This window comes from Empidonax traillii, unplaced genomic scaffold (assembly GCF_003031625.1).
Source record: "Empidonax traillii isolate 1590-97213 ecotype Southwest subspecies unplaced genomic scaffold, ASM303162v1 scaffold131:size1687323, whole genome shotgun sequence".
Lineage (NCBI taxonomy): Eukaryota > Metazoa > Chordata > Aves > Passeriformes > Tyrannidae > Empidonax > Empidonax traillii.
This window is the reverse complement of record NW_020955324.1, coordinates 1438364-1451968: the sequence shown is the minus strand read 5'-3', so window position 1 is coordinate 1451968 and position 13605 is coordinate 1438364. Positions and strand designations below refer to the sequence as shown.

At 40.9% G+C, this 13605-nt stretch overlaps 1 protein-coding gene across 3 annotated transcripts in view; it reads left to right on the top strand.

Moving 5' to 3' along the window:
- Positions 1 to 13605, top strand: part of SEMA3D (semaphorin 3D) — a 139943-nt gene that overhangs the window by 122270 nt on the left and 4068 nt on the right. For all 3 annotated transcript variants that reach the window (XM_027883643.1, XM_027883642.1, XM_027883644.1), the window contains exons 15-17: positions 388 to 545; positions 2590 to 2654; positions 4891 to 5030. In XM_027883643.1, coding sequence (XP_027739444.1) covers positions 388 to 545; positions 2590 to 2654; positions 4891 to 5030 — 363 coding nt within the window. The remainder of the gene's footprint in view (positions 1 to 387; positions 546 to 2589; positions 2655 to 4890; positions 5031 to 13605) is intronic.

Sequence of the window (13605 nt, the reverse complement as noted above, 5' to 3'; positions counted from 1 at the left end):
TACACAAGGTCGCCCCTGGTTTCCAGGTTCTTAATACCATGGCTATCCAGCCCCTTGTTTTTAAATGTGCTATTAAACCATTCTTTCCATGATTTGCTTCTGATTTTTTATTACAGCACAAAGCTAAAGGTGTAAGGGTGTTGAGTGTTGGTGTCTTTCCAGGACTGCAGTCCCCTTTCCTCCCTGCTGTGTTGTGTCAGGGATGGATGGGGACTGGCCAATTCACTGAACCCTGAGAAATATTTTACTGTAAAGGGGGAATTCTCCCTTGTTTTGTAAAATCTGGGATAGGGTTGAAAGTCTGCAACTGTGGCACTGAAGAAAGGAACTTTTTAACTGGGCTACTTGGAGAACACTACTAATTAATTTGCTTTGCCTGATTTGCAGCAACAATTGTACATTGGTTCCAGGGATGGATTGGTTCAGCTCTCTCTGCACAGATGTCACACGTATGGGAAGGCTTGTGCAGACTGCTGCCTTGCCAGAGACCCATACTGTGCCTGGGATGGTAACTCTTGTTCCAGATATGCCCCCACTTCTAAAAGGTAAAGAAAAAAACACCAACATGATGTAAAAGATCTTGCTGCTTGGAAGAACTTTGGATGTTCCAATTCATAACTTGTTGCTTTTTTTACTTAGCATGTCATTTGCCTTAAAATGTGATCATACTCTGGCCATGTTTCACATTTCTACTCAAAGAGCTGTGAAGACAACATAGCTTTGTTTAAGTGTGTGTGACAGTTACTTGGCTACTGCAGCTAACATCATAAATCCATCACTTTCCTTTTTTATGCTGAATGCCTAAAGGCATGAGATGCTCAGATGGAGGTCCAGGTTGTGGCTAAATCTGCCCAAGAGGCAAGAGCCTCTCTTAAACTTCTGACTTTTTCGTAGGACACCACCATAGTTAGAATGTAGACTTTAACATAGTATCCCAGAGTGGTCAATAATAAAATACATTTAATTCCCTGACCTAACTGAACAATTGTATTTGTGGTCTAGCCATGAGAGGGAGACAGAGATTTAAGTAACGTGATTTAACCACTTTGGGAGCAGCCTTTCCACAGTGAAAGAAACTTCATCTGAATTTTCTGGACCCCCCAGCTAGAACAGCACTATGGATCTGGATAGAGGGAGAGCACACTGCAGGCTCTAGCAGTGCAGTGCCTAAGCTGCTGGATTTGTCTCTTGAAGTTTTTGGCAAATTTAGCTGGAGCCAAAGTCCCTCACAGCCTCTTCATTCCCCTTTGGACAAAGCCCTCCTGACAGTAATTCTTGCAGTGAGTGAGGTTGCAGTCTGAGCTCAGACTCTGGAATGACACTTTCTACCTTAGGGGTCACAGGGCTGGGTCCTGAGCAATTAGACAAACCATTGAAGTTAATGACTCATAGGTTATGGTGTCAGGGAACTTTATGTGTTCTCCCTCATAGCCAAAGCAAACTAAATTCAGAGAAGCATAAATGAAAGGAGAAAAGCAAGTGTTCAGGCTCACTGCAAAGTTAGTGACACATGAGGCTTGCTGAAGTCTGAGGTGGGCTGGGACACGGAGATTGATGGTCCATGCTTTTTAACAGATGTGCAGTTTGGTGGGGAGGCCAAAAGTCCATGCTTCCAAAACAAAGGATGGTTGACTGGCCCTGGGAATCCTCCAGTAGATCAGTTACTTGAATATTTTCCTTCTGTGCTTCCAGCATGTCTACAGCTTTTGCACAGTGGACAGGTTAACCTTGGAAACCTGCTCTCCGTCAGAGGCACTGCTCTGCACACAGGAGGTCCCACTGGTGTTGCTTGTGAGGAAACAACCAGTTCCTTCCTGGATCTCCAGTTCTCCTACTGAAAAATTAAAATGCAAACTTTTTTTCGTAGCTCTTGGGAGATGTACACAACCATACACAGAAGAGGAGTTTACTTCTTTTTTTAATGCTATTACACTGAAATGAAAGTAAGTCAGAGTGAACTTAAGTAACACACTCAGAGATTAGCAGGCAAGTTAGTTGTGGAAGGGAGTAGATCCTCTCAAACCATTTTCTTGCATTTTTCTGTGCAAAAAGATGAAAGATAACCAGATTTGTCAATTGTTTGTTAACAAAGTAAAACCTATGCTTTTCTCTCTTAATTTTAATGATTGATTTACTAGTCAGTATTACCTTGGGCTAATCCTGAGCTCAATCTTGAATATCAGCTGTTGAACCTCAGATCTTTTTCATGATCTCTAACATTAAGGATGCTTTTAGGTATTTCCAAGACAGTCCACTCAATGAAGAGACCCATGCTCCTAAAGCAGGTTTAGACACTCTGTCGCTGTATTACACACTCTTTATTTTAGGCACATTTTTTTTCTTTCCATTTTTCTCTTTCCCTTCCCAGTGGTTTTCCCAAATCACAGGCTCTTCTCTTGATGTCAATTGTACAAATCTCTCTAGGCCACATGCTGCTTTGAGGGTAAGGCTGGTTTTAGTTAAGACTATAATTGTCAGCAGTAGGGTGGGAGCAGTGCAAGTCCACATCTGTTGAGCTCCTCTGTATTTTGTTGTTGAATTCCAGCAATTATGTCTGAAGTGTTACAAGTTTGCATGCTCTTCCCACAGGCGAGCCAGAAGGCAGGATGTCAAGTATGGAGACCCTGTTGCACAATGTTGGGATGTGGAAGACAGTGAGTATTTTTCACCTTTCTTGCTCTTTTGTAACTTAGACAACAGAGTTTGCTACGAGGGTCTGTGCCTGTCTGCAAAAGCTTGCTGAGCTCAATGGAGCAGTTGCCTTTTCTACACTTCACATCCATTACCCCTCCCACAGTTAAATTTGCAGATCCAGGGCTGGTAAGGAACAGCCAGCACGGGACGGCACGCTTGCATGTGTTGTGGGTCACCCTCCCCAGCACTCACACAGGGCAGGGAGATGTGCCCCTGACACCAAAACATCACACACATCCCTAAAAGTAGCTAATGGGATGCGCGTGATGTTTCATCCAGAAACAGGACAGCTAACCCCACAAGGAAACCCGCAGGGGTGAATAGGGAACACGCCATCTTCTCCCCTTCTGCCACAGACACTTGACACAGGTCCCAAGGCTCAGCTGCATCTGCCAAACCACCCCCTTCCCCTTCCCGCAGCTACTTAAATACTCCTGTTATTAACAAGAACCTACCCCCCTTCTCCCTGCCGGCTTTCCCCTCCCTTTCCCACACCCTCTTTTCAGATGCCAAAGGGTCTGGCTTGCTCCTCTGGCATCTGCAACCCTTCTCTCGCAGCGAGCACTGTCAGTATGAAACCCTGCGGTTACGCAGCGAGCTCTGCGGCAGCGTAAAATAAATGAATAGCATTCAAACCCAGGCATGGCTTTGTCTGGGGTTCCTCTACCGCTTATTAAAGCGAACAACCCAGACAAAACAGTATTGATTGTATCACCACGTTGAACACTGGCTTTGGGACAAGCCATCCCTTTCCATTGATGTCTGGTTATTCCGTGCCGCTGCGGTGCTGGGTGCCTGCTGCAGACCTCAGTGGGAGGCAGTGCAGAAATCAGAGCTGCTTGCCACGGGATCAAAGCTGAAGTCTGAAGTCTGTTGCACAGTCTAGAGGGATCTGACTATACATGTATGCTTGCAGACATGGTTAAAAAGTCAGGGTAAGACCTCACTTCCATCAAAGACAAAACTCCTGTTCATCCCAAGGGCCAGAATTTCCTCACTTGCTGCTTGCCATGACTCTCCAAACACTGGTATCTGAGACTGTGCAAAGCTCAAGGTTATAGAAACCCTAATAGAAAGGCTTACAATGTCACGTTTTCCTGGAAGGATAAAGAGATTCTGGAAGAGTTAGTTTTATTGGACAAGTCTAAAAAGACTTAGCACAGAAACTGGTATTAATCCTTTGCCCAAAGTAGTGCCGTCAATGGCAATTTTACCCAACTGGAGGGGACTCCTGTATGCCATAAAACTGTGAAGCTGACCTGTGTCACTCCAGGCTCTTGGCTTTTTTATGCCATTTGTAATAATTAATAATATTTTGGCCCCAAAACCTATTTAAATTTAGAGCTCCAGTGTGTGAGATTCCCTCTCAGAGACATTATTGGCTGCACGAAGCTGTTTGGCTCTACTGAAATCTCAGTGGCACAGTTAAATAATGTGGAGAGCTTGAATTTCTATAGACCTCATATAGGTACTTATTATAGTGAAAGCATAATCCAAAACTATTCATTTTGCTCTTGAGCTAACTTTTGATTTAGGAGACATTGCTGCTGTCACCTTCCATTCTATTATTCACAGAGCATAAGAAACAACTTTAATCTGATACTAAGGCAGATAAGATGCAGATAAGACACAGATAAAACAGACTAGAAAGGGGAATGAAGATGTGGAGATTAAAAAATATTTGCTCAGATTTACAGAAGACCAAGAAAGGAGTCTAGATCTCCTCATGACTCCTGCAGTGTTTGGTCTGAAACATAGTACAGAGAATTTCAAATTACACTGAAGGAAGGTAAACTTCAGTTTACTTAGCCCTGTGACTGCTTTAAAGTGCTTGGGATGAACAGACCAGACCATACAATCTAACTTTAGCAGCTTTAGCTCAGGTTTAGTAGTTGCGTTACTTTAAGGAAAAATACAGGTCAAATTTTAAATTCCTCAAAGGTGAAAGCCCCAACTTTAAAATGGAGCAAGCTCATGATATAGATTTTATTGACCTCTTTAAAAACCAGTTGCACTGAAAGAAGGTTAGCAGCTGCCTCTAAATCCTCATAGTTATAGTTTAAGCTAAAAGTTAAGTTTCCTTTTGCTTTTTTATAATTCACTCACTCTTATAGCATCTGTTCTGAATCAGGCTATTTTCCCATTGCTTTAAAAAGCAGGTCAGGGTTAATCTCCTGTACCATGTTTGCTTTCCAGGCATTAGTCATGAAACTGCTGATGAAAAGGTGATTTTTGGCATTGAATTCAATTCAACTTTTCTGGAATGTATTCCTAAGTCCCAACAAGCCTCTATTAGGTGGTATATTCAGCGCTCTGGAGAAGAACATCGAGAGGAGGTAAGTTATAGTCATCAGGGCAGGTTTCCTCTACAGAGAATTCAGCTGAGCATTGAAAACCAGGAGTTATTGAGATTAGTCATTTTACTTTTCCTTGCTTCACCTTAGGTATCACATAGCATTCTGCTATCACCATTTGGGGCATGCAGCGGGGAAGAGAGAAGCCATTTGCACTGTATCAGAAGCAGATTCCTATATTTATTTCAACTTACATGCTCATTCAATTAAAAAAAAAAAGAAAAGGAAGAAAATATTAATTAGCGGTAAAAAGTCAAAGCCAGTTTGTTCAGTAATTAACACAACTACTTCTGTAGGTAAATGTATGTTCAAAACCCTATATTTCAACAAAATCTCAGCTCCATTTAGTGTCAAATTGCATTCCGTTGTCGTGTTAAGCAGTGCTAAGAACTGCATGTATGGCTTGCTGCTTCTCTTCATCTCTCCCCAGAGAAGGAATGGTCTGTGAGGTAAAAGGCTTTTTATTTGTTTTTTTTTTTTTTTTTTTTTTACTTGTTAGTGAAGTCTGAGAATTTTTCTTAAACAGCACTCTGCTCTGATGCAGAGATGTCAGGTTAAGGATTGTACCTTGCATCTGGAGTAGAAAGCAGTGAGACTTGTGATGGTCCTTAATTCCTTTGGGAGGCAGGTTTGGGGTCCTCACTGGTAGAGGAGCCCTGGAGAAGCTTCCAGGTTGCTGCATACCGTCCTGCACAATTTCCTGATACTTTCTCTCTGAACTAGTGAAAAAGGGGCCCTCTGACATGCCCAAAAGGTCAGTGTGCTGGAACTGGTTTGGACTGCGTTTGAGTGAGTTTCAAACCTCAGGAGTTTTCATAGCCGTTCTTTTACATGAGTGATTCTGTGTCTGAGGCCAAGTCCTGCTGTGATGGCAACCATGGCAACAGGGAAGGAGAAGGGAAATGAACTGTCCTTTCAAAGGAGCCGGTCCCAGGTGCTAGATATGCTTTTTTGTTAAATGTTTGTCCAATACAAAAATTAGTTTAAATGACAGCAACTATCAACAATACAACTGCTCTTCCACTCTCAATGATAATTCATCCTATGAGACTTTCTGAGTGCAGAAAGCGTGCTGGTCCTTTCTAAAGGCTGGGGAGATGCAGGTCAGGGCAGGTGCCAGTGAGAGCATCACCTCTGGGTGAGATGTGATTCATGGAAGTTGCCCCAAAGTTGCAACCCCAGTTATGTCTTGGAACAGAAATCCAGAGTTTGGGGATCCAAGACACTTCTGATTTTCCACCAGATAAGACAAAAGAACCCACAAGGCTGCATACTGACTGCAGTACTTTTAATTTACTCCCCTTCTCTTACACCTGTTTTGGATTGGCAAAGTTTTTTCCCTCTGCTGGGAAAAAAAACCCTTAATTAATTTATAGACACAGGTGCATTACACACTAAAAGATTACTGGTTTGAAATACCGTGTCTAACCTCCATTATGGCCCATACCCAACTAGAATTGTATCAGCATTTAAAGACCTACAGGCATTCATTGTGCCATAATGGATTTACCTTTACTGTCCTGTACTGCACTTCACTTCCCTGAGGCAGCAGTTTGCAAATGCACTTACATATTTGATCAGGGAAGCTAGTAAAGCACTTATTTAATTCTAACCATGTGTTTAAGACTCATTTTTAAGTAAATTTAAGCAGATAGTTAACAGGGTTATGACTTTTTTGGGGGATTGGGGGTTTTTTTTGTTGTTGTCTTCTTTTTTGTGTTTTTTTTTCCTTCTTTTTTTTTCTGAATAGGAGGTTATGTCAAGTTTTGAGGAGACAATAATTTTTAAAAATAATATTCCAACTTTACCATGTGCCTGAGCTTCTAAACAAGAGGTACAAATTTTTTATAAAGCAACCAGTTCCTTGTGAAGAATATAGTATTTCTATATCACAGGAAATCACACTTTCAACACTTGAAAGCCTCTTTTTAAGGGCTACCTCTGAGTTTTATCTGTGTCAGTTTAGGGGAAAAAATATTATCAGTTAATTTTCTCATAAATCACAGGTTCAGACAGGCCTCTGAAGGTCATGAAACCAAGCTCAAACTATCTTTCTTATTTGATTGTAGAACAAACAGCAACTTTGAGCAAAGTTACAGCAGGCTAACATATGTAGCACAGCCTAAATTAAGGCTATGTTATTTTTTGCCACACTTTATATTTCCAAAAGTGTTGTGGCAGTGACTTGGCCCCTTCTACTTGTTCTGTTCCAAATGCCGGTTACTCAGGCATGGTGATGTCCAACACTGCAGGACTGCCCAGCCTGCCAAGGATGTGCACGTTGAGAGGGAGCTGGTGAATGTGTGCACATGTGTGGGGGCATTTGAGGCTCCAGCAAGTGCTCAGCATTAATTTTTGCACATTAGCAGCCTTCTACAGCAGTGTTTACTGGGCTTGCTATGTGTAAACAGTCTGACATCACTTTGTATGAGAAGAGTAAATCTTTGCTAACAGGCTGGATTAACCTTTGAGGCAATTTTAGAAGAAATTTTGAAGGAGAAATCTGCACAGATTTCCTACATTATGAATGGTACAAGCAGGCAAATACCTTTTTACCACATATTGTGCCTAAAGCCATAGCAGTGCTTCTGTGATCTAGCTGTGATAAAATAGAAGTTGGAACACATGTTTCTCAACTCCTCAGGGTGATTTTATTTGTTGTGGAGTGTTTATTTTTGGGGGGGGCTTTTTTTTTCAGTCCAAAGATAACTGCCCATAGAAATGCATAGGCACACATTGATGATTAGAGGATCATGTCACTTAAAGACAGTGTATAGCTTTGTTTTAGTTTGTTTGAATCTTGTCTGAAAATTCTAATGGTAGCAATTTGTAGTATTTTGACCAAGGTTAGTTTCAGGGTCCTAAGAATTTGAACTCCTGAGCAAACTCAGCTTGCATGTATCATATTCGGAGATGCCATTTTTAGAAGAAATAAAAAAAGAAGTTTTTTGTTTACTCTTGAAGATAAAGATATTATTCTAGAAATTACATGTTTTCAAATGCCTAAAGTTAAATTCCTAATTTCTTATGTGAGTGTCTAAATGACCAGGTCTGTAGAGATGCTGAACAATCACTTCTCCCATTTGATGGAATAAATATTAAATGGTTAAATGTTAATCCCTTGATAATTTGAGGATCTATAAACTGAGAGTTTTCTAACAACTTAGCAGTGAAAATGAGTTCACTGGTATAAAAGCATAATTGAAGGTCTTCCTAGAAAATCCAAAGATCAGAGTACCTGACTTTCTTTTTAAAGTACTTCAGTTTGACAAAAATACCATATGTGACAGAAACAGTTTGGTCATATTTAATGTATAGCTTGATCTTTGCTCAGCCAATGCCTTACTAGAACTTTTCCCTTTACAATTATATTTTCTGCTCTCTGTCTCTCTTTCCCTTCCTGCAGCAGATTTCTCAAATAACACCGTACATTCTTTTAATGCATGTCTTAGCTGTGTAACTTATTGTGATGACGATAACATGCTTTGCAAATGACTCCATGCACCTGGAACTTAGGTTACGGACTTTTAGTTCCAGGGCTGGAACTGTAATGTCTCAGCAAGTCTTTAAACTTGGCTTTACGAATAGATGGCTTTGCACTGTCCCAGACATGCACTAGAGGTTCCTGAGGGAAGGAAAAGGGCAAAATCCAGACTAGATGGGAAGCGTTTGGCCCAGCAGGATGTCCCCGACATTTCACCCTTAAGGTCACGGTTCAGAATGTAACTTCCAGGCAGAGCAACCTGTGGGGAGGGACAGGATCTCCTGTGGTACAGAAGCTGTCACCAGGTCATTTTCCTGCCAGTGGGAGTACATTTCCCTGTAGTTTAGGGCCGTTTTAAGGTCAGGAGTCAAATATCTAGTGCTTTTGTGGTTAGTGTTGCTCACGCAATTGATCATGTTTGTTCCTGTGCGTGCAGGGTTAGTCACTGAGATGACGGAGAGTGTTTCAGTGCCTGGAGTTCATAAAAAACTCTGGGGACGTCATCTGTTCATAATGTCTTAAACTGCTGAAGCTCTCTGAAGCTTAAAACAGATACTATTCATTTCTCAGAAAAATTGCAGTGTTATTTTATGTGTACAATAGGAGCCAAGACTGCAAAGAGCAAATGCATGGCTCCCTATAAAGCCATTAGTTTTGGTGCCTCATGGCTCTGAAAAGCATTGGTCCCTCAGCTTTAGGCTGCACTTCATCCTGAGTCTCTTGTGGCTCCAGGTCTACCAAGCTGCCACCTTCCTTGGAAGGGTCATATAGTCCAAAGTGACAGAATAGGTGCAGATAATTTTTAGCTCTCTTCTTTCTGCCCTACTTGTACCTGGGGGTGAAAATAAATCCACCAAAATGCATGAGGACATTGCAGTTTCTTCGCCAGCAGTTCTCACACTTTCCATATTCCTTTCTCACAGTCCAGGCTGTGTTTTCCCACTTATAACCATCTGATATTTTGGGAGATACAAGAGTTTGACTTGCTTTTGGACAGGCCATTTTGCAAGATGCAACATTGAGATCTAGTTCTCCCATCAGAGTAAAGAGTTGTTGTTTCCTCACTCATTTTAGGCAGTTCTTTCAGTTTATCCAAGACAGAAGGTTCCATTTTTGTGTCTGGAGGTTTTTGCATCATAATGATGACTTTCTTTGTTACAAACATCTGGTCAGCAGCATCTAGTGACAAAAGGCCACAGATTCAGTGCCAGTCTTGAAATCTAAGATTTGGATGATTGCTAAGTGAGGTAGAGGGCACACAGCAAGGAATGAATTACCAGTAGTACCTTCTGTCAGAGGAGGGTAATTCAGTGTTTGAATCCTTAGGTCAATGAGAAGAGCTTAAGAGAATGGGGAAAAAAAAAAAAAAAGATATTAATTCTGCAGCTGAAGGAGTACTTATAGCTCTCATGCTTTCATTCTTTTATTATGTGACTCACTGGCTTTTTTTTCTAATACCTTGTGTTTCTTAAGTAAGACTAATATTCTTGACAGTTTCATGGAAAAAGAAGAGAAGTAATTCTGAATTGAGATATAGCATGTGACATTTCTAGTTTGATTTGGATATATTATAGGAGTGGGAGTTTAAAGTTTAGTCTCAGAATAAGCTTCACCTTGAAACTAATTGGAATCATGCGTTTTCATAATGACACTGTACCAGTAACATGTTCTTCATTTTTCCTGAGGCTGTTGGTAAATACAAAAAGCTGTTAAAAAAAAAAAATTAAAAAGAAATTAACTCTACAGTTGTATTGGAGCTAAATGATTATTTTCCCATACAGAAGAAACAAAGTCATGTGTAACAATAATGTCAGAAAAAAACCTAGAGTGATCTTTATTTCCAGTCAAATTATGAAGACGAAGAAGAGAACAATAGAAAAACAAAGATGAATGTGAATTCTCAACAAATGTTCCTCATTTTCTTTTCTCGCCCTCCCAATTTGTTCAGGGCTTGCAGCTAACCCATGATTAGTCCAGCTTTACCTCCAACATTTTTTCACATGGTGATTAATGAGGGAAGGCAGGCTTTGAAGCCACTTTCTTCTCCCAGACAGGTGCAGTGTTTTAACTGTGAAAGAGTTGACATGTGAATTATTTGTAAAGAGGGGGCTATCTAAACACATCATTAGCAAAGGACAAAAAGCATTGACCTAACCTGGTGACACAGCATTTTCAAATCCTTGGTTGTTTTCCAGCTTACTGATGGTTTAAAGATTTGCCATCATTATTGGCAGTGCCTGTTTTTATCTCCATTGTTAAACTCAGCTTGTGAAAATCAAGTGTTAAATTTTTCAGATATTGCCAGTATCTATGGTGTGTGCCACAATTCATGTAATGTAATTTTTGGAAAATTTATGTGATTATCTTGAAGGATGAAAGGTAAAATTTGTTGATACAATATTGTCAAAAATCTGCTTATACTTCTCTAAAAAAAGAAAGCTAATGGTAATCAATTGATTCATCTTTTGTGGTTTATAATGTGTTTCCTATGGAACAACACTGTGTCTCTCATGTTTAAGTTTTATTATATGCACAAATTTAAGCACATGTCAGCAAACTTTTACGAATTTAGGCCTCTGCACTTCTGATTGTTAAATCCTATTTACAAATATTTTAGAAGATTTACTGATTTTGAGAAGGAGGGGGATGAAACAGTGAATCCACATCTGACCTAAACAAAATGATGTCTTCTATCTAACTAGTCTTTTCACTCTCCTCAAAATTTAATAAAATATGTTTTACATCTATAGGTCAGCAACCAAAGACCACATTAAGCATTCAAGTGAAAGGTTAAAGATCTACTACCAAGTAATGAAATGCCAGGTGTTTATGAAACTCCAGAGCCCTGTGGGGAGAAAGTAGAGAGGAAAGACAGGAGGAGTTCTGAACCTATGGGTAAAACAACATAAACAGGATACCAAAACGAGAAGTGAGGGGGGAAAGCAGTAATGAAGTGTTGCTCAATATGTGTGAAATCAGAGCCATAATTTTGTCCTGCCAGAGGATAAGAAAGGAATGAAGGCACAGAGGAGGAGGTGACAGTAACTCTAAATCAATATCCAAGGTTAACACAGGACATTGTTTAAGAACACTGCTTCATTAAAAATAGGAGTCATGTTGGGCTGGGATTAAGGGACACAACCAATTTAGAGTGTTAGCTTTGTCTGCAGTATCCCAAAGCAGATGGGGGACAGCTCCATCAGTCAACACATTTACGACTAGAAAGTGTCGGCTGCTGCACACATGGTAAATAGTTGTGAGTAACAGTGTGCTGGACTCAGGAGTCCAGCAATCTTTTCAAGTCTAGATCTACCATTATTCTGCCTTTCTTTCACTGAAAATAGACGAGGCCCTAGTGAGGGCACTTTGGACTGGCACCCAGCCAGCCAAAGCAGCCAGCTGGAGTTCTTCCAAGTGTAGGAGGTACACAGCTGTCAAGACGCTCTAGACTACAATACTGGCAGAGCCACCGACAGGCAGATGCTACTGCTGCGATTGCATCAAGCCTCAAGCTCAAAGAAATCGGTCCTGTTTTCGCTCAGACAATGTGGGAACTTGGGCTTTGCACAGTGCCTTATGAAACCCAAATGTCTGGAAGTTTGCTGCTTCCCATGCTTTTTCTTAAATCTCTCAAACTTGGGTTTTCATGTTGATGTGAAGCCTGGGTAGAAGAAGGAGGGATTTCCTTGTCATATTGCAACTGCCAGGCTTCCAAGCACTTCCACCTGGCCACTGCTCCTGCATTCCCCTTTGGAATGCACAGCATCATGAGGAAATACCTGCCCTAGACATGTTTCAGCCTACATCTCCTTATTTGTGGATTAATTTATACATTTTATGCTCCTGTTTTTACCGTAGAAAAGGTACATTTACTTAGAATGTAGTATCACTAGCTGATCAAATTGAGGAATATTGTCCTACGCTGTGGGTTCTGCAGATGGAAGAGAGACCTCTTCTAGTCTGCTTCTCTGCAATCTTCTCTGCTTGTAGCTTGACCATAATTTCTCTGGTTTAAACTCAGTGTGGTGAATCAGAAGTAGCTTGTGTCATGTAGCACCTGTTGTCAGGACAATCGATTTTCCAGGAATTTCCTGAAATTTGTATGATTTCACCCTCCTGGTGCCAAGTAGGCAGGCTTATATACAGTTTACAAACAATGAAATTAAAGTTCTGGATTAACTCAAAACTGTCAGCTGAAGGCAGGAACCAAAAAATATTTGGCCACAGAAACAGGCAGCCAGGCCCATGGCTTTTGTAGCAACTGATTTCTTGTCTCTGCTGCTATTGTACCACCGGCAGTACATAGGCCTATACCCATCCACATATCTATCTATCCATCTACTTGTATATCTACTTACCTACATACCTGTCTAATCTGTATGTTACTGAAGACTGTTAAAGCTGAAAGAGTAGGAAGACAAGTCTTTTTGTTTCTCTCTCTGGATGTATTATATTTATGTGTATTGTTCTTTTTCTGGTGATCTTGATATGGTCTCTCAAATATTTTAATCATTGCAAAGTAATTGTCATAGAAAATTAGAAGAGGGTAAAGCTAAAAGCCCTAGAAGGTCAACTCATCCATCTCTTTGCTCCAAGAGACTCTATTATGATAAAGTAATAGTGAGTTAGAATCATAACAGATGGAGAATCATATGTATGTATAAATTTTTTCCCATGGAGTAGCAGAGGGAATCATGTGCAGATTTTTTACATAAAGAAACAGTGTGTAGCCTACCCACTGTGAATAAATCTAATTTAGTCATCTTTATGCCTCCCTGATCTTCATCCTCTGAAGTTTGCTGGAGGGTCAGATGTGCACTCTGGGAAATTTTCCAGATTCTGCGTTGGTTCTCTCTGGCCCCACAACTCCCTTCTTAAACCCACTACTCAGCCTTGAGCTGAAGTGTTTCTCCATGCTACCGATGCCACCAGCAGTGCTGAGGCCGCCCTCAGCTGTGCTCCGGGTCCGCGGGTGCTGGTTGTGTTGCAGCCTCTGTGTGGCAGCAGAACACAGCGCACCTGGGAGGGAACAGCTCTGGTCTAGGCCGGGATCGTTTTCAAAGGAAATGCTGG